At 38.8% G+C, this 26910-nt stretch overlaps 2 protein-coding genes and 1 long non-coding RNA gene across 3 annotated transcripts in view; all 3 read left to right on the top strand.

The window, feature by feature from the left end:
• Positions 1 to 668: 668 nt before the first annotated feature.
• The window catches only part of ITGA1 (integrin subunit alpha 1), a 172953-nt gene continuing 146711 nt past the window's right edge, over positions 669 to 26910 (top strand). The window contains exon 1 of the mRNA XM_010336618.3: positions 669 to 1171. Within this exon, the coding sequence (XP_010334920.3) occupies positions 1111 to 1171 (61 nt within the window). The 5' untranslated portion in view covers positions 669 to 1110. The remainder of the gene's footprint in view (positions 1172 to 26910) is intronic.
• LOC141581244 (uncharacterized) lies at positions 1178 to 10188 on the top strand. The gene is made up of 2 exons (XR_012513758.1): positions 1178 to 8482; positions 8514 to 10188. It is a non-coding gene; the product is annotated as an uncharacterized LOC141581244 (long non-coding RNA).
• On the top strand, positions 13422 to 26132 carry PELO (pelota mRNA surveillance and ribosome rescue factor). The gene is made up of 2 exons (XM_003925872.4): positions 13422 to 14631; positions 14916 to 26132. Exons 1-2 carry the CDS (start codon positions 13906 to 13908, stop codon positions 15345 to 15347), a joined length of 1158 nt encoding a protein of 385 aa, XP_003925921.2. The 5' UTR covers positions 13422 to 13905; the 3' UTR covers positions 15348 to 26132.

Here is a 26910-nt window from a genome sequence, read left to right as displayed (position 1 = left end):
ATTGCAATTTCCTAAACACTTCTGGACTCTTAATGCAGTTTTACTCGTAAAAGTTTCAAGCAAGAAAACAAATAAGTGCCCCGAGTTCTTTATTAGATTCAATTACCAGCGTACAAACATACTAATTCAGTTAAACAAAATAGCCCCCGCACATTCCATTTCCAAGGTGGCTGCTTTTCTTCCTCTCTTCCCTTCTCGCTCTCCCTCCTACTGTTTTTCCTCCGTCTTGTTTCTCCTTGTCTCCCCTTACGATAGTTATCTCAAAGAAAAGCTCATCTGCAACTACCCTTCAACCACGAATTACCATAAACGAAGCAACAACCCCCCCCCCCCCCCGCCACACACACACACACACCACTGCCACCACATTAAGCAAAAGCAAAGCCCTCAGTGGAGCCTGTCGGGGTGGTGGGGACGCCCCCTTTCGTGCAAAAAGACCTCACGGTGAAGTTCAAGGGTCCGCAGGAGAGGGAAGGAGGGGATTCCAGATCCTCGCACTTTCACAGACGGCCTAATCCCCCTGCGCAATGGACCCGGGAAAGCTGCCTCCCCTTAAGGGAGCCCAGGCACTGTCAAAGCGCCCTCCCTGCCAGGACCCGGAGAAGTCAGGGGTGTGAAGGCGGAGCCACTGGGCTGGCGACACCCTCCCGAGGTCCAGCCCTTACCCGCCTTCCTACCACCTTGGGGGTTTGGCCGGGAGGGCAGGATCATCCTGTCAATGAAAGGCAGATGTCCCTTTAAGGTTTGCTTCCACAGCCGGTGGACTTTCGCCTAAACACGGACCCGCGAAGCTGGCTTTATTTGTCCATGTCTCGGACAGCGCCTGGGAAGCTGCCAGCGGGATTTCAGAGACCAAGAGCGCGAAGGGGCGGGCGATGTGGCAATCCGTCTGGGATGTGAAAAGCGTGGAGCGCATTTAGAGGCAGTCGACGAAAACACAGGAAATCACTCCTCTCCCGCTCCTGGGCGCCGCTGCCACTGGGACAGAGGACTGGGAACCGCAGCCGCGGGCGGAGTGGCCCAGCCAGAGCGCGCGCCTCCCGCGCCGGGTCCTGCCAGGTCCTGTCCTGAGAACCAGCTCGGCCCCCTGGCGCTGCGGCCGCTCCGGCCATGGCCCCCCGGTTCCGCGCCCGTCCAGGGGTCGCTGTCGCCTGCTGCTGGCTCCTCACTGGTGAGCGACTCGCTTTTCTCTGAGCGTCTCCTGCTCGTGGGCTCGCGACTTGGAGCGGGGAGGGAGGTCCTCAGAGCCGTGGGCCAGAGAGGAGGAGGGAGCGCCCATCCACTTTCGGGCACTCCAGGTACTCGGGCCAGGAAACGGGGCTGGCAGGAGTTTGGTGTTCTGGTTTTGATGTGAATTCGTTTTGGTGTCTCTCCAAAGTCCTTTACGCTAGGAGGAGTGAGGCAGCGCTGAAAACTTTACAAGGTAGAATTGACTTTTAAAATTAAAGTTGTTTTTACAATACACATTGTATTTTAGGACTTTTTGCTTAAAGTCCTCCTGCAACCCCTCTTTTTTATGACATGGGATGGGAGGGTGATGCTTATAGGACGCCTGATCTACATGCAAAACTTCTACCCTCGGGTTGTTCTAGAGTGGACATTATTGCATTTTCTTGCTGTCTACTGTTCAGGTTCTCTTCCCAGGCAGAACAAGAAAAGACAGGGATGCAAGGCGAAACTGCTGCTTGTTACAAAATGATGTTTCTAAATAGCACCCAAGAGAAGGGATATTTTGAAACGTAGAAAGGAATGGTGAACGTTTTCTCTGTCCATATCACAGTGCAGTCTAATTTTAAGATGCAAACGATAGTATTGTTATTTGTACATAAATGTGTACTTTTCAGGAGGGTACTTAAAAACAGTGGAAATGCAAAGTTGTATCCAATTTAGAAAAAGGTTGAAATATAGTATTTTCTAAGATTTTCCCAATAATTAACCCATGGTCAGATCTTTTTTACCAGTTACTGATTGGGATTGAGGGTCGGAGTTGAAATGGTGAAAAACTGAAGACGGCAGGAGGCGGGGTAGTATATTGATAGAAGTTTTGCGTGAAGGAAAATCAATTTTATTTATTTATTTATTTATTTATTTATTTATTTATTTGAGACGTTGGGACGTTGAGACGTTGTCTCACTCTGTCGCCCAGGCTGGAGTGCAGTGCTGCGATCACGGATCACTGCAACCTCTGCCTCTTGGGTTCACGCGATTCTCCTGCTTCAGCCTCCCAAGTAGCTGGGGCGAAAGGCGCATGCCACCACATCCAGCTAATTTTTTGTATTGTTAATAGAAATAGGGTTTCACCGTGTTAGCCAGGATGGCCTCTATCTCTGGACCTCGTGATCCGCCCGTTTTGGCCTCCTAAAGTATGGAGATTACAGGCCTGAGCCAGGAAGCCCTGCTAAAAATCACTTTATTAATAGGTTAATTAATGGCTGACTTCAACATATCATTGATATTCAATTGTTCAGTGTTTTTACTGCTGGCATACTTATCAGTACTAGTTAATTTAACATTTTTACCAAAAATAGGGTAGGGCTAGCCAGTTTAGACCTGTCTTAGATGGCCAAGCATTGTTAACTTTTATAAAGATCATTTAGAATTTGATTATCAGCAAGGAGAGCTTTTTTCATAGTGAGGTGATATAAAAAGAGTTAATAATGAGCTACTGGCTTTTCATCCTAACATTTCTCACTACTCAGGAAACGTCCAATAATCCAAACAGTGGTAACTGCTGAACAGCATTACGGCCAGTGAGTGGTTTAACTTACCAGCTACTGCCACTACTCTTTATACATATTTGACCTATGATTCCTCTCCAACTCAGTTTTTTGTTTGTTTGTTTGTATTTTGTTGTTTTTGTGCAAAATCTGAATACAGTAGTTTACTAAGTATTCAAGTTGTACCTTTTTCATTTTACCAAATAAGCAGTCTCTAGAGGAGAAATGATGAAATAAGGTTTGCATATCCTCTAAAAAGACAAGAATGAAACTTGAAATAACAGAGAAATTTTGCAAGTTACAATTTCATATATATGTTATTGAAATATACGTTGCTGAATCCAGGAAAAGACTTTTTAAAAAATGTATACATATTTCTAAATTATAATGTTTAGATTGCTTGTGTGTGCTATATTTATGCCCATTTTGCAACACAACAGGAGAGATCTGAAATTGGACTGCTTTCCTTTGCTGATTCCTCATCAGTCATTATATATTCTCTATGCTCTTCTTACCAATCTCTTTCAGATTTGGAAACTTCTCAATTCAGAGTCCATTTGTAACCTGGGGACTCATCACCATACTTATCCATTCACACTACTGTAAAGCTTATCTTTCTGTATTCAATCTGAACCCAACTTCCTGTCTACCCTTTTAATACATCGTTTTCATTATATCTGTTTTTAGTCAAATTCTTTGGTGGTTCTTTGTTGCCTTTAAGATAAAATCCAAAATTCTCAACTGACTGCCCTAATCCAACACCCTCTCTCTATCTCCTGCTAGTCCTACATTAGTTTCTTATTGCTGTTGTAACAACTTGCCACAGATTACCAGCTTGAAACAACATAAATGTACTATTGTGCAGTTCTGTAGGTCAGAAGTCTCATTGGGCTAGAATCAAGATGTCATCAGAGCTGCATTTCTTCTGGAGGTTGTAGGGGAAAATCAGCTTCCTTGTTTTCACCTGCATTCTTGGCCTGTGGCCCCTTTCTCTGTCTTCAACCCCACAGGGTAGAATCTTCAGATCTTCCCCTGACTCTGCTTTATCATCACATCTCTTTCTCTGACTCTGAACCTACTACCTTCCTAAGGATCCTTGTAATTACAATGTGCCTACCAGAATAATCTCCTCAATATCTTTAATTACATCTTCCAAGTCTTGATTACCATCTAAGATAACATATTCACAGGTTCCAGGCATTAGGTCATGGATACCTTTGGGAGACCATTATTCTGCCTATCACAACCTTTAAGCATAAACTGTCCATTATAGCCAATCACTTTCCTTTCTGCATAATCCTCATGTTCATTCTGCCACTGAAGAATGATCTTGCTTTATGCATCAAGAAAAGAACTCCACCTTTCCTTCCTACCTCCCTCTGACATCTAAACAAACTCTACAGCTTTCAAAGCTGAGTTTACATCAGAACAACAAACCAGTAGCATCCCTATAAACTTCCCATTAGATTTAGAGTGTCTCATATTAGCTCCTTACAATATTTACTAAAAATGATTCCTCAAAAAGATGTTCTTCCTATGTCTAAACAAAATATTGTGATTTTATGTATGTCGAAGTCCCAGCATAAACTAATGGCACGTATAAAGGATTTTAACTGAAGACAGTTTCATAAAGTGACAGTTTAGAGAGGCCTTAAAGGAACGAGAAAAGAGGGTGGAGCATCTAGCACAAGCCATGGTGGGAAAAAAAAGAACCTGAAGCAAGAGTGAGAAGAAAACCCATGACCATTCCTAGGCCTGAGATGGTGGCAGTGTTAGTTTGATTATGAACTCTAGCTGTGGAGGGTGGCCATTAGACTGGAGTTGCAGTCATAAAAAGAGGAATGCAGTCAGCTAGTGACAAAACTGAAGCCCGAAAGAGAAAGAGTCGGGAAAATAAATATACCCACTTTCCTCCTATCTGATGTCTTGCTCAGCCCTCCCATTGGCCATATCCAAATGGCAAGATCCAGCTTCCACAGGACAAAGGGCAAGACAGTCAATAACAGAGTAACTAGCACAACTTAACCCCAAAATGTATTATGTGCAAGGCTTTGTGCCAAGAGCTTTGCATGTATTATTTCATTTTCATCTAAAAATGAAGCTTACTAATTGATCACAGTCATTTTGTTCTTTTTCCACCCTCACTGCTCCACTTGATTAGTCTTGAAAAAAGGAAAAGAAAAAAGTGAAAAATTTATAACTATTACCCATATTTAGAGACGAAGAATAAAAATACAGCACTAAGAAGTTAACTTCACTTGTCCAAAGTTGAAGAACTAATGACAAATCTACTCAATTCATATCTCTGACCTCAAATTTAATGTTCTAAAATAATATGCTATATAGGCTGCCTAAAGATAAGTTCATTCTCCCATGCTCATCCCTCTGAATGTGAAATCCAAACATAATTGTTTAAAATACTTGGATAATGACCTCATTAATCATACAAGTCAATCTTTTAATTCCATGATTTTTAGTTGTGCTGAAGTAAGTATAACTCAAATAAGACTCCTATCTCTGGTTATTAAGAATATAAAGATATAATTACCCCTAATTAAGCTATATGTCCCTTTCCTAGAAATATTTTGGTTGGCCTAGAAGCAAGGGTCTTCTTTTATGACTTTTCTCATAGGCAAGATTTCCTATTCAAAATGAAGTCCAGTGAGGAGATGGGAGATGGCTGAATATGGGGAGGAAGTCAGCCACCTATTCAAAACAGAGAATGACTCCCAATAGCAGACAATGTACTGTCAGAATTGCTGAAAATGGTGAAAACTGTCTTACTTACTGTGATGTTTGTAAAGGCAGAAATGAATTCAGGGGATTTTTGTTTGTTTAGTAAATAAGCAATGAGAGTAACCACAAAACACGTATATATGCTACACTATCTTACCTATTTCTCTTCCTTCCTGTCATAACACTTATCCAGCTCTTTTGAAGCATGAGCTCTTGGGCCACAGCTTATCACTGATATTCTGACTACAGTAGATAGATGCTCCTCTAACATGTTCCTCCACTTACAACCCAATAAACTTCTCACTAGATTTAGAACTTGCTGAATGTCCACATCTCTTAACATATTTTAATAAAGTAGCTCATGTTTAAAATATATTTAGAAAAGCTGGGGACCAAAATGCTATTCTTTACCTACACTACTCTTCTGTTGTATGAAATATAAAACAGTGTACTTGAATTCATGTTAAGAAACTGAGATGAAAGATATTTTGAAACTGTTGCCACAGTGCTAGAGTCAGAATAGATTGCCTATTCAGAGCAGTCTGTGACTGGAGAATTGTATTCGCCTTCAAAGCAAGTACAGTAGAGTATCAAGAGATGCAAATGACTGCATGTATTTCTATCTTCAAGATTATGGAGCTACTTTCAGCCCCTTTATTGTGCCAGCTACTCTAAAGTCTCCTTGGAGACTTTGCATAAGTAGTCACTACTACTGCTACTGATCTCAATTCCTGGATAAATGTCATTTTCAAGAGACAACCTGAAGTAGATTGGACCCTCCTTCAGGGCATGTATATTCCAGCACCTTTGCTTCTATTGTATAACACATGGTGTTATTATAATTCACTAATTGTCTTTCCAGGCTACTATATGAGGGTAGGATCTGTGAGGGTAGGATCTTTGTTTATTAACCGTAGCGCCTAGAAATAATAGGTGCTTTTTAACTGAATGAATCACAAAAGAACTGACTATTGACCAACTCATAAAATAATTAAGGGATCAGATTATCTCCTTTTATTATACCTCTGCCTGAAATATTTCTGTCAACCCAAATTTATAAATAATAGAATGGATGGACAGATGCATCATTATTTCATGTATCACTAAGAAAGACAAGCCACTCCCAATCTAATTATAATTATTAGATTGTTAGATAGTTTCTAGTTTCAGAGATGTTGAAATTGGGAAAATGTGTATCTGAAAATTACAATCAATAATATACAGTGTACCTACATGACAATTTTCTATTATATTTCTTTGGACATTTAAAAATTGTGTCATAAGATTTCAAAGAGGCTAATATGTGAAACCTCACCTAGATACAAACATATAACATTGCTCCTCTTAGTCCTCTTCAAGTGCCAAGTTTATATCTGATTTAGGGGATAATTGCTCCTCTGGCACCAACAGCCTCACCAGATCCCAAAAACAGAGTTCCCTCCAAATACTCTATCTTTAGAAGAAAGCTTCAGGATAAAGGTGACAATAAAGTAATCAAATAATGTTCTAGTTGCACAGGATTAATGACTCTAGCTTTGGCAAACTCTTAACTTTTTGTCATGTTGCTGGTAAGCTCCAGGGCTGTGTATATAGGAAGGAGACTAATTTTAATCAAAACTTTCCTATGATTTAAAAGAAATATAAAAAAAAAGTCAACTAAGTTTTAAAAGGAAATTAAAATGCATATGCTGGTTAGTATTAAGGGTTCACTTTATGTGTTTAAAAAAATCAGTTTTATCCAAACAGGAGATCCCTATTAACAAGACAAGTGACAGATCTGAATTGAAAACTCATTGTAATTCAAATATGCGAAGGAATGGATACACATACTCTTTTTATATGAATTATGTGAGGTCTCCTAAAATAAAAGCAAATTCTTACATCTAAGTATAGCACCTAAGTCACTTTAAAATATCAATAGTTAAGATGGTTTATATATTTTGTAAATCACATATCTTTATTATAAATTAAATGGACTTTCAAAATTACTTTATTAGACTTTTATTTTACCAAATACTAAAATCTAAAACTATATAGGTACTGGCCCATCCTTAAAATATCTGTTATACATTTTACTTATAATATTTTTGGTGAAATGATCTTATGCTGTATAAGAATACATGCAAATAGAACTACACACACACACACGCACACACACACACACATACACACACTTCTGTTGATAGGATTTTGTTCATTTAGTAGAAGATTTTGTATTGTGTGACAATTGCAAGTAAGTATTTTCCATCATGGGAAATTTAGATAGTAAGTGAGTACAAATTCCTTAAAAAAAAAACAAAACAAAAACAAAAAAACCCACTCACTTTCCCTTATACCTTTTACCCTTTTGTCTATATTAGCTAACTAATCCTTCCAGTCATCCACTTAGCTTTGCTGGTGGAGGTCACATGGAAATCTTTCTTTGCACAATCTGAGGTTTGTACATTCTCTCTAAATAAATGATTGCATTTACCACTAGATATTTATAATTTGAGCTCTGGCTTCCTATTTTGTAAAGTTCACTTTCTAAACCACGCATGATAAAACTAATTGCCATTATGTGTTATTTTAAAACAGTTTAAGAACTTTTTCTGCAGAAGATGTATTTTAAATTGCTCTCAAATATTGAAATACGCTTATATAAACTTACCTTAAGAGTAAACTTCTTTTTAAATTTTTAGTAACATTATAAAACAAAATGTGATTTCCTAATTTTAGGATGTCAGTTACAGGCAAGGTAAAAACTCTGAATTAAAGAAAAATTAATAACCACTACTAATTTTTGCATACTAAAAATATAAGTATGTGCCACTTGTTATGCTGTGTTCCAGGAACACAAAGACAGATAAAAGGTAGTCAGTCTCTGCCTTTACTGGTGGAACAGCAGTTTTTAAACTACCCATCATTTAGTGAAATACAGTCAATAACAATATAAGTGCTCTAAGTAGTATCTGGAAATGTCTGTAAAAATGTTAAAATAGTTGCCATACTTTACATTTGACTCATGTAGCTCACTGGTGGAAGAGGTAGTATTCACTGAAAGAAGCAATGGTGGGAGAGGTTCCCACCATTGTATAAAGGTACGCTTTATACAGAGTAACAAAAAGATTAGGTTTGTGTGGCAGGAAAGTAAACCTTTCAAAATAAAACGCAAGATGAAAACAAGAAAATTTATACAGCCCCAACTATTTAAGGGTCTCATGCTAAGCAGATGGTATTAAAACAAGATTTCCACTTTTCAGGAGCCCATAATTCCATTTTATGTCATGCAAACCATTTCATTCATATTATTATAATAGGAAAGATAGTAATTCAACTCACCAATGAGGTGCATGAACCATTTCATTCAGTAGAGCTGACCTAAGGTTTCTCTGAAATGGGGGTGAAAAATAAATAAATGTACCCAAAAGACTATATCCATCAGTCAACTCTACCAAACCAGTTATTTTTCCAAGGCTAAATAATCATGATCATGTTAAAATGGCTCTTGTCTCTTGTTTTACCTGATCCAGTTTTCTAGCTTCAAGTCAGGCATTTTGAGAGCTCTATAATTTATTAATACCAAGTATTATAATGTCATTAGAACCTCATAAGGATGGTCAAATGAAAAAGCAGAACAAATAATCTTATTTATAATTTAGAATGAAAAAAAATAGCTTTATTGAGGTCTGGGACTTATTTCAAGTTGGTAGAAACCATCTAGGAAAGACCGTATCTCAGGTCTGCCAATTCTTGGTCTACAAGCATGAAACTTCAAATCAGTCTTTCACCACTGAAATGAATCTTAGAATCAAATCTGAAAGATAGCATGCAAAACTGAAAAAAATATCTTAGGGTGAGATTACAGATGTTGTTTAAACATTTAAAAAATATTACTGCAGCCTAATTTTTACAGTTGCAAGTTTAATTATTAAATTCAATTCCCTCAAATCTTCAGTAAAATAAATTTGGTTTCAAAGAGACTGAGTACTGCCAAAAGTTACAGTAAAAACAATTGAAGAGTAAGAACTACAATCCAGGATGTTTGACTTCTAGCCCAGTTCTCTTTTTGAGACACTGGAAGTGTCTCAAGAGCAACAAATTAAAAACTTTTGGTGGTAACTATACTTTTTTTTACCCCTTCTGGAGAGAGTAATATAAATAAGACATTGTAGGAAAATAGATGTAATTAAAGTTACTGATATAAAGATTTAGGCTGATATAAAGTTACTGACATAAAAATTTCTATTTTAAACATCCAATAAATAAGTATAAAATTAGTATTTAAAGCAAGAGCTAAAAGCCATGGTATTTTTCCTCATGATTTTGCTTATTTGGAAAAAAAAAGAAAACAAATATATAACTAAAGCAGTTTTTAAACTACCATTATTTAGTGAAATGCAGTCAATAACAATTATTAAGTGCTCTAAGAAGTATCTGGAAATGCCGGGCGCGGTGGCTCAAGTCTGTAATCCCAGCACTTTGGGAGGCCGAGGCGGGTGGATCACGAGGTCTAGAGTTCGAGACTATCCTGGTCGACATGGTGAAACCCCGTCTCTACTAAAAATACAAAAAATTAGCTGGGCATGGTGGCGCATGCCTGTAATCCCAGCTACTCAGGAGGCTGAGGCAGGAGAATTGCCTGAACCCGGGAGGCGGAAGTTGCGGTGAGCCGAGATCGCGCCATCGCGCTCCAGCCTGGGTAACAGGAGCAAAACTCCGTCTCAAAAAAAAAAAAAAAAAAAAAAAAGAAGTATCTGGAAATGTCTGTAATAATGTTAAAATAGCTGCCATACTTTACATTTGACTCACATAGCTTATCATTAATATATCAGTGCCTACTATGTGCAAGGGACCTTTCAAAGGACAAAGAAAGGGTATAAAGATGAATCCCTCCAGAGTTCAACAAAAAAGATACGTCCTTAAATTAACATGGTTTCAAGTTTGAGATAACATTTCATTTGCATGGTTTCACGTTTGAGGTAACATTTAAGCTGACTTTTAAAAATAGGCAGCATTAATGGAAGCAGGGATGAAAGAAGTTAGTATGAGTCAAGGCAGCAAACGAGACAGTTCCTAGCATATGTAGGGAACAAAGGTTACTTTCAAGGTGGAATATAGGGTGCCCTAAGAGGAAAAGTGGGAAGTAAATTGAGGCTTAAATGACAGGGATTGTAGACTTTAATTTATAGGGAATGGGAATCCAAAATGAATCAAAATAAAAATATAATGATTGGTCTAGAAATACTAAGCCATAACACAAAATCTGGATGAAAACATCTAATATTCAACTATAGGCTTAAATTACCAAAAAAGAAAAAAGTTCCAAACTATTGCAGATGTTTCACATAAAACAGTAATTCTATGAAAGATTTTATAACTCATAACTTAAAAATTTTTTTAACCAGGGATTTAAGAGTTAATATAAGGTTTTCACAGATTTCTAATGTAAAGAAAAATATATGTATATTTTTCTAAAGTAGAATATTAGATCTTTCTCTAAGAGTATAATGATGACCTAGGCTGGACAGAAGGGAAAAAAGCTATCTAGAAGAGAAGAGTGTAATAATTTTAAGAGGGGATAAAAGAGCAGGAAAGGGAGGAGTGCCTTTCAAATCCTCTAGGTTGGTTCCCAAGCTGTGGGTTTTTGTTTAACTGATAAAGGTGACAGTTGAGGGGAAGAGACAGTGGATAACAGCACATAATTTGCAGTGGCAGAGATGACTACAAGCATTCATAATATACCATGGTGGTAGTGGAAAGAGAGGGTATGGAGTTAAGCAGGTCTGAGTTTCAATGCTAGTCATGTGATCTTGAAAACATTTCTTAACTTCCCCATAGTCGATTTTCTTCTCCTGTAAAATTAGCATAATAAATATTTACCTTACAGGGGAGAATTAGAAATAGCATAGGAAAGAACTTGATTCAATAAGTGACAGCTCTTCAATAAATACCTTTCATTAAGTTCCTACTGTGTGCTTACCACTGTGATTCTGTGGCTCTTAATCTTTGGCAGACTACGGAAGAGATGAATTGTACTTAGAAAGGTGATGAAGGAGCACTTCGAAGCCCCAGTTCAAAATTATCTCCTCATTCTCTCTCTCTCTCTCTCTCTCTCTCTCTCTCTCTCTCTCTCTCTCACTTTCACACAAGTACATGTTCACTCTACCAATTAGGAATTTTAAGTTAACAAGATACTTCAGTGTCCTTTGGAGAGGGAGATCACCTTCACACTTCAATGTGATCCGTTCTTTGCTTAGTGAAAAGTTGCTGGGTTCTCTTTGAATTGGAAGAAGGAAACGTGAATTAGGCACTTCTTGAGGGTACTCAGTATGATAGGAAAAGATGGAGGAAGGTAAGGGGAAACAGAGAGAACAAGAAACAAAGAGAAAAGAGACCATAAATGTTAATAAGTAGCGGTTCAAATTTGGACTTTCCCCTTGGAGGGGAACGTTTCCGTTCTGTCCCCTGATAATCTCTTAGGAAGATAATTGACACTTAAGTTTAAATTGTCAAGACTGTCAGTAGAGAAAAATGTTGATACAAGTCTCAATCATTTTAGGAGGTTTATCTGCCAAAATTAAGGATGTGTGTGGGGAAAACAGGTCTATGCCTTTCTGGGAAGACGATTTTTAAGGTTCCCAATTTACAAGGGAAAGGATGGAATATTGAGAAATACAGTTTTCATGTGGGAGGGTGGCAGGGGGAAAACAGTCATTCGTGCCTTTGTCTGGCTTAGTGAATCTGCATTTTTACATAAGAGAAAATAGACAAACGGGGCAGGGGGGCAATCAGATACGCGTTTGTGTCAGGTGGGTAGAGGTGACTGCACCTCTAACATAAGCTATCCATTTACCAATGTAAATGGTGAATTTTAATAGAAACATTTTAGAGTAAAGATCTTGTAGCTCACTGGGAATCTCCTTGTGGGCAAAATATGAGAGAGGTGTCTAGCTTTTCATCTGTTAGCTATCTCACTTAGGAACCAAGAGGTAAGGCAGTTTTGCATGACCCATTTCCCAGGCTAACTTTTCCCTTTGGCTTAATGAGTTTGGGGTTCCGAGATTTATTTTCCTTTCACAAGCCTATGGCAAACTCAGATTCCTTCCATTCATCCCTGTTTCACAGTTCAGGCTGGTTAGTTACCCTTTCCAATCCACACAGAGTAAGACAGAAAAGACAGTGGGAAGCTACGTGTGCAGGACCCCGCTGCGCTCCGCTCCATCTAAACTCTTAAGAGAAACTCTTGGGTTTTTGTGTGTGTGTGTTTTCTATTCACCGGTCTTTTAAAGAGGCAACCCCACTTCTCCACTTCCACTTCCTAATAAAGAATTCTAAGCTACTTAAGGATTTTCTTTAAATTATGTAGCTATTCAATCACGGTCATAGTTAATAGTTTTTCCCCACTTCCCACAACCTCAGCTTTTCGCTTAGCTCTGGCAGTGATCTGGCTTTAAGCTATTGCGACCCAACCCCCACCTTAAACACTTCACAGGCTACTGGCCTGCGGAAAGCTGAGGCTGCCAACTTTGGAGCCTAGGGTTCCCAGGACATCAGGTCAAGCAACTCAGAAGTCCACCCAAGGGCAAATTCCACACATAGTTTCTTCTCTCTTGGGACCAGCGCTTTAACATCTGGGTTAATCAGATCGTGCAGACACGGTAACTAGGCGCAGAAAACAGCTGGACACGTTGCTGGGAGCCCAGACAAAATGTGACCAGTAGTTCTCAGAAACCGCTTCTAAATACCAGCGCCAACAGGCTTGTAGCGTCCGAGTGAGGATAAGTGCAAAAACGAGCATAGTTTGAACCTGTGGGGCCCAATCTGCATTTGCGAGAGCTCCTTTGACTGTTAGATAAGTTTTGAAATTGGATTTACCCAGAGGGAAGAGTTGCAGAGTGGCAACCGCACCCAAGTAAAACTAATATTTGCACTCACACACTCCCCGGATTCTTCACAAACAGGGATGGAAGAGGAAACTTAGGAAGTTCAAGTTTAGCATTAAAACAAAGGACTCAACACCAAATAACCGGTGCACCTTCTTCCCGGAGCTCATTCGCCCGGAGCGTCTCACAGCCTAGTGCGCCTGCGCCCGCGCGACCTGCGGCCCCGCCCCTACGTTGGGGACGTGAGACGTGCGACCGGACGCGGGGCGCGGGCTGCGCATGCGCCCTCATTACATCAGCCGGCTGCTCCATGCCGCCTGCGGGAGTGGTGGGGAAGACGCTGTTCGCTCCGGTGTCTCCCGCGCCTGTTAGGCGCAGCACGCCTGGAAACCCACAGAGGAAAGGATAGAGGAAGTGCTCCCCTCGGCTAGATGAGTAGAAGCAAGAGTGTCTTCTCCCTGCCAGGCAAGTACCCGTAGGAACCGGGCCCCGCCCCCTTCCCGGCCTACGCTCCCATCCCCTCTCCCTGCGCGGAGGTGAGGACCTCCTTGGCTCCTCTGGTTCTGTCACTGAGCCCCTGCTAGGCCATGAAGCTCGTGAGGAAGAACATAGAGAAAGACAATGCGGGCCAGGTAACCCTGGTCCCCGAGGAGCCTGAGGACATGTGGCACACTTACAACCTCGTGCAGGTGGGTGACAGCCTGCGCGCCTCCACCATCCGCAAGGTGCAGACCGAGTCCTCCACGGGCAGCGTGGGCAGCAACCGGGTCCGCACTACCCTCACTCTCTGCGTGGAGGCCATCGACTTCGACTCTCAAGCCTGCCAGCTGCGGGTGAAGGGGACCAACATCCAAGAGAATGAGTATGTCAAGATGGGGGCTTACCACACCATCGAGCTGGAGCCCAACCGCCAGTTCACCCTGGCCAAGAAACAGTGGGATAGTGTGGTTCTCGAGCGCATCGAGCAGGCCTGTGACCCAGCTTGGAGCGCGGATGTGGCGGCTGTGGTCATGCAGGAAGGCCTCGCCCATATCTGCTTAGTCACTCCCAGCATGACCCTCACTCGGGCCAAGGTGGAGGTGAACATTCCTAGGAAAAGGAAAGGCAATTGCTCTCAGCATGACCGGGCCTTGGAGCGGTTCTATGAACAGGTGGTCCAGGCTATCCAGCGCCACATACACTTTGATGTTGTCAAGTGCGTCCTGGTGGCCAGCCCAGGATTTGTGAGGGAGCAGTTCTGCGACTACATGTTTCAACAAGCCGTGAAGACTGACAACAAACTGCTCTTGGAAAACCGATCCAAATTTCTTCAGGTAAAATAATCTTACCCAGGGATAGTTAAGAGTGGGCAAAGGGATTTGTATAAACTACTCCTAAAGTTTTAGAACTAGGAAAAATGAGAGGAGAAAGTCTTTACTTAGCTGAGATTATCATGAGATAATGAAGTAAAAAGAGAATGTTAAATGACTAAGTAAACTTTGCTGAAGTACTTAAACATATAAAGCCTTATTAGTGCTTTTGGCTTTAAGCCTTTGTGGGCTGATTAATGGGTGTTGTAAGAGATTATTTTGCCTAACTTTTGCAATTGTGATTCTAGGTACATGCCTCCTCTGGACACAAGTACTCCCTGAAAGAGGCCCTTTGTGACCCTACTGTAGCTAGCCGCCTTTCAGATACTAAAGCTGCTGGGGAAGTCAAAGCCTTGGATGACTTCTATAAAATGTTACAACATGAACCAGATCGAGCTTTCTATGGACTCAAGCAGGTAGAGAAGGCCAATGAAGCCATGGCAATTGACACATTGCTCATCAGTGATGAGCTCTTCAGGCATCAGGATGTAGCCACACGGAGCCGATATGTGAGGCTGGTGGACAGTGTGAAAGAGAATGCAGGCACTGTTAGGATATTCTCTAGTCTTCACGTTTCTGGGGAACAGCTGAGCCAGTTGACTGGAGTAGCTGCCATTCTCCGCTTCCCTGTTCCCGAACTCTCTGACCAAGAGGATGATTCCAGTTCTGAAGAGGATTAATGATTCAAACTTAAAATTGAGACAATCTCGTGTCTCACTCCTAAACTGTTACAATACATTTCTCAGCATCCTTGTGACAGAAAGCTGCAAGAGTGGCACTTTTTGATTCATATAGGATTTATGTATTTGTATTTGGTTACACTGGATATTTTGTGATTGGCAAGTCATGTATTTAAACAATAAAAGGAAATAATCTCCATGTACTACCATTTTTATTCATTTGGTAATTTTGTATAGGAATAATGAGTTATTTGTAGTACTTGGAAACAGAAAACGTGTATTTAATAACAATGCCTATACAGTGTGTTGTTTGGTATAGATCATGAAATTTCATACTGCATGCTTTGAAACCGTTTTCCTTAGAAAAAGTATTTGCTATGTTATCCTCAGTTTACATCATTTATTTTAATTCTGCGTGGTATTCTTGCATTGCATTTAATGATCCCTCTTCTCCTCACCTCCATACACTGCACTTTTTTAAAAATTTAAGTGATTGCCATGCAATTAGTAGACTCAAAGACAAGTTTTAAATATTTTTCTTAAAACATGTTAAACCAATCACATTGACAGGAAATGGTTGGTTTTGTTTTGTTGTCTTTAGAATTAGTCATATTTGATTTAGAGGACCACTTAATTAGTTATTTTTAGATTTTAGAGCTTTGATCTGCTAGGGATTGTCTAAATAATCCCCTTGAGCCATCTTTATTTTTTAAATTAGACTAAGTTAATGTGATTTGCTGTTATGTGGCTGATTAATGGCAAAGCTGGAAGTCGCTCCCAATCTGGACTTTAGTTCTTTGCACCAAAACGTGCCATATTATTTATTTATTTGCTTGTCAAAGTTATACTTAATTCTGTATGTGGCATTAATCTGGGTTTGCACATTTTTATTGGACTATTTTAGGTGTGAAGAAGCCAGTTTGCAAGTTTAAGTCACACATGTCTAGTATATGGCAGTTGACTTAAACTCCAATACTCTTTACTGTAATTATAGAATTGTGTAAATACCTCCAAGTTTAAAATACTCTCTTTTTAAAAGTATTTTTGGTACACATTTCTAAAAGTTGAGGAAGAATCCTCAGAAATGGAATTGTTTCTTGACCTTTTGCAAACCTCTATTTAGCAAAATAATTAGAAACGATTTAATAGTGATGATTCAGTTTGTAATTACAGGATCAGTGATGCCTACTTCAAGTAGTGATACTACGTAAACTTTTGCCTGTCTTTCCTGTGTCTGTGGGCCCTCTTCCTAGTATAACAGACTTGGGAATTTCTTGCAAACTTTCTAACTAGTCTGAACCTTTTTATTTCTTATTGGGAACTGACACTTCCCTATAATTTAAAAATCATATATTTTTATAAATCTTCTTAATTTAAAAATAATTGAGATTGTCATTTCATTATAATTCCATGAGTATCTTTAAAACACTATTCAGATATGTTACTAAATAAAAGGAATATAGAAATGAAGCCACTGAAATTCTTAAACTTGGAACCTGATAATTATTTTCAGTAAGGATTTAGAGATTTTTGGACATTTATTACTCTCATAATCTATGCAGTACTGAAATGAAACCTAATAAATATAGCCAATACATGTTAGGCCATAGGTTCTCAAAGTTAGCTACCTGTTCACCTCAACTTGAGAGCTCTTAAAATCCTAAGTGTCCAGGTTGCAGCCCAGACTAATTAAATAACCTTTTGTCCCTAGAAATGTTTTTTGCTACACAGATGATTCCAATAGGCATCAAGGCTGAGAGCCACTGATTCAGGTTCTCTTCAGAAGTATGGTCTATAGACCAGCAGCATCCCTGAGAGCTTGTTAGAAACTAGAATTCAGGCCTCTTTTTGTAGACATACTGAGACAATCTACCTGTACCAACATCTCTAGGTGATGCCTGCACATAACAAATGATAAACAAAGGCAATAGGTTATTCTATGCTGGTAAATCTCTGGGAGGAGTCACCAGTCAGAAAAAGATTTGAGTATTGAAGTCTTCCAACAGAGGTAACTGGCCATAATCAACGATCTATAAAACCTCTATACATGTCTTGTTTTTTATGTCTGAATTATTTAAATAAAATTTAACTCATTTTTAAGAAATTATATTTTCTATTATCAAAAACATAGTTCTTACTAGATCATAGGTGAAAATATCAGAATAATGATAGAAGCAAATTAAAAATTCAAATAATTTGACTTTTCTAGAAGACAAAATGAACAAGTCTTTGGAAAGCATGTACAGTAGTCTAATTCCAACTGCTACTCATTAAGTACTAGATATGCGATTAAAACCCTATCAATAATAATTCCAATGTACCTTCTCTAATGTACTGTACATTTCCATTTTCTATCATGTGCTTAACAAACATTTGCTGTGTATGCCCACTAAACTCAATGAATAAGAAGCTTGCACATTATTTCATTTTGCTATAGATACGATACATATCACATGACACTTAGCTACTCCTGGTCTTCCATTTATATGTTAATTGCCAAAGATTATTGATCCTGGATTTCATTTTCATCACCCTCTTAGAAACAAGTTGGATCTTTCTTCTCCCCAATGCCACTAGAGTAGCTTTGTAAAGCTCATTTTTCTTTATCTTTACATAGTTTTTAACTTTATTTTCCTTTTTTAGTCCCTCTGACTAATTCTTTTAACCTCAAATTATCTTTAACATATTACTAATTCTGTAATTCATATATTCTGGAACTGAAATTATCTTTGTTCCTAAACAACCAAGTTTACAGATGAAACAGTCTGTATATTAGTTCCCCATAATAGCAGCTCTTATTTGGGAAAGGGTTATAGTACATTTAAATCATACGGTTTTTCAAGCAAGTCAAGACTGGCTATTTGTGTTTAGTATCATAATATGTTAAATTAGAAGTTGAAGAGTTTCTAAAGTGATTATAAGGGCTTAAGGAAAGAGGAACCCATTTGCTTAGAGCCAGAGCTTAGATATGGGGTGTCGATATTTATGGTACACTAATCATTAAGAGGAATATATTCTGTCCACTTTTTTAGTGCCTTCTTTGAACCAGTCACTGGGCTGGGTTTGGGGAAGACAAGCATGTAAGCAAATCGTGGTTACAAGTAACTTGTAGAAAGTGTGTAAAAAGACGCAATGCTGAAAGGGGTCACTTTTAGGAGGAACTTTATAGAGCAAGGACCGGTAAGTTTGCCTAAAATGGGAAGAAGAAATATGGAGAAATTAAGTGACAAGTTGGGGAGGGTAAGTGTACTAATCACCTGAGAATCTCCTTACCACAAGGAGTTTGGGTTTGACTATTATGAGAAACAATTACTAAGCTCAAGCAGGAGAATAGCATGATAAACTGCATTTGACAAATAGCACTATTTGGCAGCATCAAGGATGGACTGGAGGAGGCAAGACTGAAGGCAGGAAGACTGGTTAAAGGAAGGCATATTAGGAAGATAGGAGAGAAAAATGATAATGGCCTGATCAAAGGCAGCAACAGCGTTCCTTGCAATAGAAATGAACAGAAGTCAATAGGAGATACCAAGAGATGGGATCAAAAGGACATGAGTGCAGATTATTGTTAAGAGTTGTGAAGAAAAGTAGAATCCAAAGGTAAATCTCAGATTTCTTGAGTGGTAGGAGAGAGGATGACACAAAATGGAGTTTTAAAAATGATAACTTAAAAAACATTTTATGGGGTGATTCAATTTACTAAAAGATTTTTTCAGGATTCCTGTGGTGCAGTGATTAGCAAGCTGTAGCTCATTCAGGCCAACCAGTTACTGCTACTGGACCTTGTAGCCTTGTGTTCGCTATCCTAACATAGTATCTCTGATTTACCTCAACCGACATTTGCTTCACTCCTCTTTGATTCCCTGAAGAACCACAAGAGTCTGAACTGCGGCATAAATTTTGCAGTTTGATTTACATCTTTCTTAATGATTTGAAAATAATTTGTTTCAAAAACTGATTTTGACCAGCTTACAATTTTGCTGGTAGATCGTTTTCAAGTAAATGAATTCTTCAGCAGTGAAGAGCAACTAAAATGAAGAATTGAAGAGTAACTTAAAAAAGGACTATTAATTCTAATAAAGTTGGTAAAATGCTCAGTTAAATAATTTTCTTCCAATTAGTGCCAACATGTTTAAACTTTGCGGTGTGATTCAGTTTATTTACTCTGAGATTTAGATTTTAGAAAAGTGCTCTTCAAGATTTTCCTAATGTATGATATGTATCTCTCTTGAATTGATTTAGAAATTTAATGTAAAAGTGTTACTACAAAGCCAACATGCTTTATAAAGGAGTTAGGATGCAATTATAATATTTTTGTGCATCAATGATGTCTTTTCAGGAAAAGATTCAGAAATTAAAAACGCAGCTATAGAAAATAAAATCTATAAATAGTCTTGGATTTAACAAAAACAATCAGGAGTTACTAAACGTGGTCATTAAGTAGTAGGTAAACTTCAGTTAGAAATAAAACAATTAACCAGGTTCAGCAAATAGATACTTACTTAGGTTAAAAATATCATTCAAAAACTTTGGGAGAAGGTATTTGTTAATGGAGATACCTTCTTCAGTGGAGATGATAAAATCTCATTCATTGTTTTTCTTTATAAAGTAAGAATTAGTCATTTTAGGAAATATGTGATATATATCACCATCTGTATTCTCATCCATATTTTATAGTATTCTAAATTTCCAAGAATAATCGGTAAAATAGCCCTTTATTTTGCAGTATTTAATATATCTATTTTCAATAACATATTGTGTTGAGATGAGTAACACTGAGTAACACATTGGAATATTAGGAATGTTTTAATTTAAATGAGGAGAAACAAATGAGTTTCTGTAAAAACAAACACCTTTGTGTGTAGTATTACAGTTGCATAAAATTTGAGGCTGCAGTGTTTGCTTTTTACAATGAATATTTTAACTCTATAATAATTGGCATTGATATGGGAAGGTCTTAAATTTTCAGATTACAGTTGCTAAGGACAATAACATTTATGATAAATTGTGGGGACTTGGATATCAGTCTTCTTTTAAATTTCCTTTCTTTATTTCCTAAAATTGCCTACATTAATAGAATGTTAGTTCAGTGAAAATACCAGTTTTCTAAAATGTCAGAGATTTAAGGAATTCAAAGCTTATTTCTATTTGGGTGCCACATTTGGTTTCAAAACACCCGATACTGAGGCAACATCAATATTTGCCAAGTAGCAAATACAAGAGCAAAATGTTTTGGCAGTCATATTGCCTGGCCATGCCCAGGGTTGGTACTACTGTCCCCACTCCAGGAATGGACAACCTGTTATAACAAAAATAACTGTGTGCTTATTAAGTGTCAGGTCTTATGGTAAGTACCTTAAAATGCATTAGTCTTTCAAGAACCCTCTTCAAAGGGTTTTGTTTTTACTATTTCCTGATCCCAAAAAAAAAAATGAAATTAAGGTCAAATAATTTATCCAAAATCACATAGCTAGTGGATGTGATGAGGTGCTCCCTCAGCCAATACCCTAAAAAAAACCTAAGAAGGCCAGTTCTCAGCTTTCAGTTTGGAGTAGGCAAACATGTATCTAAAAAATTATTTGATGACACCAAATTTCAAATAATCAGCCAAAGTTTATGCAACCAAATTTTTTTATGTTTTTATTCTATTATTTAGTCATCTCTCATGAAAAGTCAGGAACTCAATTCTATGGTCTTCTAATTTACCTGGATCATAGTAGAGAATTAGAGAAAACAGAGAAAATGTGGCAAATCTAGGTATTAAAGCAATCCTTTCAAGCATTACCCAGCATCTGTTTATTGTTATTTCACACCTAGTTTTAGCAAGCTTTTTTTCCTTAATTTTAAACCCAAAAATAAGTCATGCACTATTTCAACAAACTTGGTTGTTTTTTTTTCTTTTGAGACAGAATCTTGCACTGTCACCCAAACTGGAGTGCAGTGGCATGATCTCGGCTCACTGCAACCTCCACCTCCCAGGTTCAAGTGATTCTCCTGCCTCAGCCTCCCGAGTAGCTGAGATTACAAGCCCCTGCCACCACACCCAACTAATTTTTTTGGATTTTCAATAGAGACAGGTTGCACTGTGTTGGTCAGGCTGGATTTGAACTCCTGACATCTGGATCCGTCTGCCTCAGCTTCCCAAAGTGCTGGGATTACAAGTGTGAACCACCACACCTGGCCAACAAACTTTTTTAAAATGAAGCCCTTTAAGTAGCTACAACTATGCTACCCCTGAGTATGCAAGGATGAATTAAGACAGTTTTCCCTGCCTTTAATCAGGAAATTAGATATCAGCAGAAGATGACCACAAGTGGCCAAGTTGACAGAATTGACAGCAGTCAAAAGTGACGACAGCTGATAGTGGGAATGGATCCTGAAACACCATCAAAAGAAAAAAGCCTAGGCTATTATATGGTATTTCACTGGGGCTTGAAGATGTTACTGAGGCCAGTACCAGTACCTGATATTCACGTTGAGGGAAAGATTAAATTACATTCGGTGTATTCTGTTAAATAAGTCAAATAAATGTAATATCTTTCAAAATGATTTTCATTCAAAAATAGGAGTACTTAAAAAAATCTTTAGCTGTCATACCTAGAATGACAGTTCCAGATAACCAGAGTTTTACTATGCCTTAATAGTCTCAGTAATAAAACTCAAATAATTGTTGAAGGATGAATTTTTGTTAAGGAAAAAAAATTCCAAAATATTTTAGTAGTACAATTTATTCAGAGGTAGAAGGTCCTTCTGAGTTCAAGTCTAAGTTCCAGAAGTTTTATGTCTGGAATTTTTCATAAACTCCTAGTGTAAACATTGACTAGAACTTTTTGTTTGACACCATTGTGAAAAATTGCTCTGTGGATAGAAAACATTTTAATCTTGGGTTTCAACTCATTTGATCTGATGACCATAATTTATAGTTTATTTTTCCTTCCCAAGTGTGTTGTTGACTATGGTATAATTCTTTTTTTCTTTCTTTCTTTTCCCTTTTTTTTTTTTTGAAGAGTTTGAAGAGGAAGATTAAAATACATTTCAGTATACAGCTCTGAATCACGTAGAATCAAAAGAGGTTAAAGCTGTAAGGAACTTTATATATCATCGAACCTAGATACTTCCCAATACAGATGTAAAGCAGCCCACAGAGGGTTGGTAACAGGAGTTTTTCACAGGGTCCACATTCCTGTTTGATACATCCAATTCCAATGTCACCTATTTTTTGTCACATACTCATATTGACTCATTTAGTGTAGAGGAACAAGGAACAATGCGAAATTCAAAAATGCCTTAAATTCTCCTTATTTATCAAGTTGTCATCATTTTGTGGCAAGGCAGTTTTTCTCTAATGGCACTGCTGAGACTCAAACCCAGTTCTGAAGCTTGTTCATTCCTTAGGGGAGTATTTATATTTCCCTAGAGAAAGACTCTTCCTGCCTTTCTTCTTCTGAGAGCCATTTTCATTATTCTGAAAATCATGTACCGAGTACCTACTATGTGACAGGCACTCTAATTGCCCCCAGTGATTGGAGGTAAAGAAATATCACAATCCCTTCCTTGCAAAAAAATACAGCCTGTAATGAGGAACAAATAGTAAAGCAGTAGTCACAGTAGTGCAACCTGGCACAGGAGCAAGGGAGCTCAGAGAGCCTCTAACTCAGCCTGGCTTTAGTGAGGAGGTGTTGTCAGGGTTTAAACTGGCAATTTCCAGAAGCCCACACTGATCTTCCATTACTTTCTAGACAGATCAAGCAAAGGGACCTCCTCTTTTAAGGCCTCTCAACTTTCCTTTCCTGTTTTTGGTTTTTTTGTTTTGTTTTTTTGAAACAGAATCTTGCTCTATCCCCCAGGCTGGAGTACAGTGGCATGATCTCGGCTCACTGCAACCTCCACCTACTGGGTTCATGCAATTCTCGTGCCTCAGCCTCCCTAGTAGCTGGGATTACAGGCACATGCCACCATGCCCTGCTAATTGTTGTATTTTTAGTAGACAGGGTTTCACCACGTTGGCTAGGTTGGTCTCGAACTCATGACCTCAAGTGATCCACCTGCCTTGGCCTCCCAAAGTACTGGTATTACAGGCATGAGCCACTGCACCTGGCCTCAACTTTACTTTGGTAACATTTTTCTTCTACATAGTGGTCTCTGTAATCCCTGATCTCTCTAAATGTTAAATATTCACTGTGGAGTCAATAACCCTGAGAGGATACATCATGGAGAAGGAGATTCCATTACCTCCTACCCTCATAAGTAAATGAAAAAGATGTAAGTGGAATCAAATACCAACCAGGGACCATGACCAAAAGGTCTCTGAAAGATTGTGGAACCTTTGTATAAACGTATCCATGTTTTTGTTGTCTCCTCCGGTTTCTCACATGACTAAGCACTGACTGGTTAAACCAGAAAAGAAAGCTTAGCTTCTTAGGTTTTTAGGACAGCAAAGAAGGGGGCGGTGACAGGGGAGCTTGAGACATTCTGTTCCTTTCCACAGCCATTCATGGAAGAAAGAGTGTCCAGGATTGACTGGATGGTGGCAGCCACCTCAGGGAAAGGGTAACTGACTGGGGACTGAAGTCAGGAACAAACAAGTGACAGGGAGCTAGTTGGGTCGTGGGGAAGGCCCTGGGGCTGGACAGTAGAAAGACCTCCTGGGGGCTTTTTCTATTTTCTCACTCAACATTTTATCTTTGTTAGTAAACCTCAGGGAAACAACTTTAACAAACAATAATAACTTCTCGCTTAAGTTGTTCATTTTACTAAATGGCCAACATGGATTGGGTGTGGTAGAAGGAAAGAACATTTTCTGCAGAAGGGAGGAAAAACCACAATTCATTTTATGAGGAGAAATGAACTCTGGGAATTTTTCTGACCCTTTGTGTGTCAGTCGTGTTCTCATCCTAAACTGAAAGGAAATGGGACAGCATGTGGAATGTGGGAAAGTGCGAAGAACTGAGGCAGAATTCACTGTCTGCTTCATTAAATGCACTAATATCTTTTCAAGAGAATGAGCCTGTTATCACCACACTAAATTTCTCACTCTGGGCCTAACTCCTTGTCTAAAACTTAATAGAGCTTAATAATTGTTTGAATTTTTCCTGTCTTTCTGGGAATCATTTTCACCTTTATTTCTGATCCTGTACTTTCCCTAGGTCAGAGTAAAAAATAATGGAAAATGGAGTATGTAAGTAGGAAATGTGAGAAAGTCACGGCCTTTTTATAATGGTTCTTTATAAATTTAAAGGTTCTTAGATTTGTATTTCATACAGATTCACATATGTTCTAGATGAATGAGAAATTTTAATTGTGAGGATCGAGAAAGCAGTGCAACCAGCTTTCACATTCGTATGAAATTTAGGACTTTGGAAAGGATGTCGCACACCAAAAATTGCAAAATAATTCAAATATTATTTGCTACGGTTACCAAAGATGATAATATTAGCATTTGTAAGAACATTGTATTTGTGAATAACCAAGTGTGATATGAGGAAGAAATCATCCATGTCATTCTCAGAGGACATTGTGTGAGAACTGACCCGTGATTCATGAGACCAGGCCCTGCCACTAGATTGTATGACTTGAGGAAATCATTTCATCTTTTTGAGACTTGGTTTCTTCATCTGCAGAATGAGGAAAGAAAGATGATTCTGGGTTTCATAATCTCTCTGATTCTACTTGGTGCAGTAACAATGATTGCTTGTTAGTTTTGTGATCATGTCTTTCCAGTAAAATAAGTCTTTAGTGACTCTCAGGTTTTAAAAGAATCTATGTTGCACCCTATTTTAAAAGCTGCCAGATTTGGGGTTTGGCTGACTGCTAAGGAGAGCAGCCTGCTGGAAGGAACAAATTCCAGAGCTGAGGGTCATTTATTTGGAATGCTTTGCCTAACACTCCCCTATTTTTAAAGTTGTTGGGGGCCTTTAAACTTGAACATGGGGTGGGAGGACAATTGCTTAAACCACTTTGTCAATACATGCACGAAAATCTTGAGGTTTACAAATATTTTTTAATAGTTTGCCACATTCCAATGGCATGCCAAGTTGCAGAGTCCTGCTACTTTTCTTCTTGTTATTTTCCACCCCTATCAACTCTGCTCACCCTCCCAAAGAAACAGGCAATGAAAAAAAGCAGGTCTTCATTTTTACTGGAATGCTCTTGCCGTTTGGCCAGTGGTTTCCAGACCAGGCAGCACCAATCACCTAGGGAGTTTTAAAATCAGAGTGATGCCTGTGCTCAACCTCAACTAAGTCAGAATATTTGGGAAAGGAGCCCAGGCATCTGTACATTTTAAAATCTCCCCAGGTGCTTCTTATCTGCTGCCAGGTTACACCAGCAGTGTCATCACTGAGTAGGCCTATTGTCTTGAATGTGCTCTGTGACCACAATACCAATCAGCTGTCTGGTTAAGAAAAAAGATGAAAAGGCAGGTGCGGTGGCTCACGCCTGTAATGGCAGCTCTTTGGGAGGCTGAGGCGGGTGGACCACTTGAGCTGAGTTCGAGACCAGCCTGGCTAACATGGTGAAACCCCCATCTCTACTAAAAATAGAAAAATGAGCCAGGCTTGGTGGCGGGCGCCTGTAATCCCAGCTACTCAGGAGGCTGAAGCAAGATAATCTCTTGAACCCAGCGGGGAGCAGCGCAGAGGTTGCAGTGAGCCGAGATCACACTGAGCTGAGATCGTGCCATTGCACTCCAGCCTGGGCAACAAGAATGAAACTCTGCCTCAAAAGCAAAACAAAACAAACAAAAATAGGAAAAAAAAAAAAAAAAAAAAAAAAGAGAGATGGACATAGACATTCTGAAGAGGCAACTTTGATAAATTGAGGAGAATGTACTTCTTTAGTTTTAATGCCTCACTGTGGGATTTGTCTATACATTTATGCATTTTAAAATTACTGTCATAAATTTACAATTAGTACCAACACCGATCAATTCGTGAATATGTATTGATGCTGTTTACATGCTTATGTGTTGCTAGATAGAATGGGAGGGGGCCTACAGAAAGGTAGAGAACCCAGTTCCCACCCACTTCTTGAAGCTGATGATCATTTTAGGATGCAAGAACTGTGTAAGACAAGACACAAAAATCACACCTGTTACAGAGTTTAAAAGCTAGTATCACTGAGAACAGGAAGACATTACAATCGGCTATAATCACCTCGGGAGATGGTACTTGGGTCAGGGCACCCTTTGAATGTTTTTCACTTATCTGGTGTGTAAGGACATTAGCTCTGGACTAGAAAATCTTGGATCTCCCACAGGTGAGCTCTGAGACTTTGGGCAAGTCATGTTACCTTTATGATCCTGAAATTTAGCTTTGTGAGCTTCAATCTGTAAAATGAATAAATGATAAAACTGTTCTCACAGAGTTGCAAGGAATAAGTGATATGATGTAAGCAAAATACCTGAAAATTCCTAAGACCTCAAGTTCATTTTCTTCCTCCTTATTGCTTTTTTTTTTTTTTTTTTTTTTTGCCATGTATACCACTTGGGCAACAGATCAGCCACAGAAACATGATGCAGAAGATCTGCCTCATGCCTGTTCCTAATATAAATCTCTCTCTACCA

The sequence above is a fragment of the Saimiri boliviensis genome, chromosome 1 (assembly GCF_048565385.1).
Source record: "Saimiri boliviensis isolate mSaiBol1 chromosome 1, mSaiBol1.pri, whole genome shotgun sequence".
NCBI classification, from domain to species: Eukaryota; Metazoa; Chordata; class Mammalia; order Primates; family Cebidae; genus Saimiri; species Saimiri boliviensis.
The sequence above is the reverse complement of the archived record's forward strand: the minus strand, read 5'-3'. Positions and strand labels throughout refer to the sequence as shown.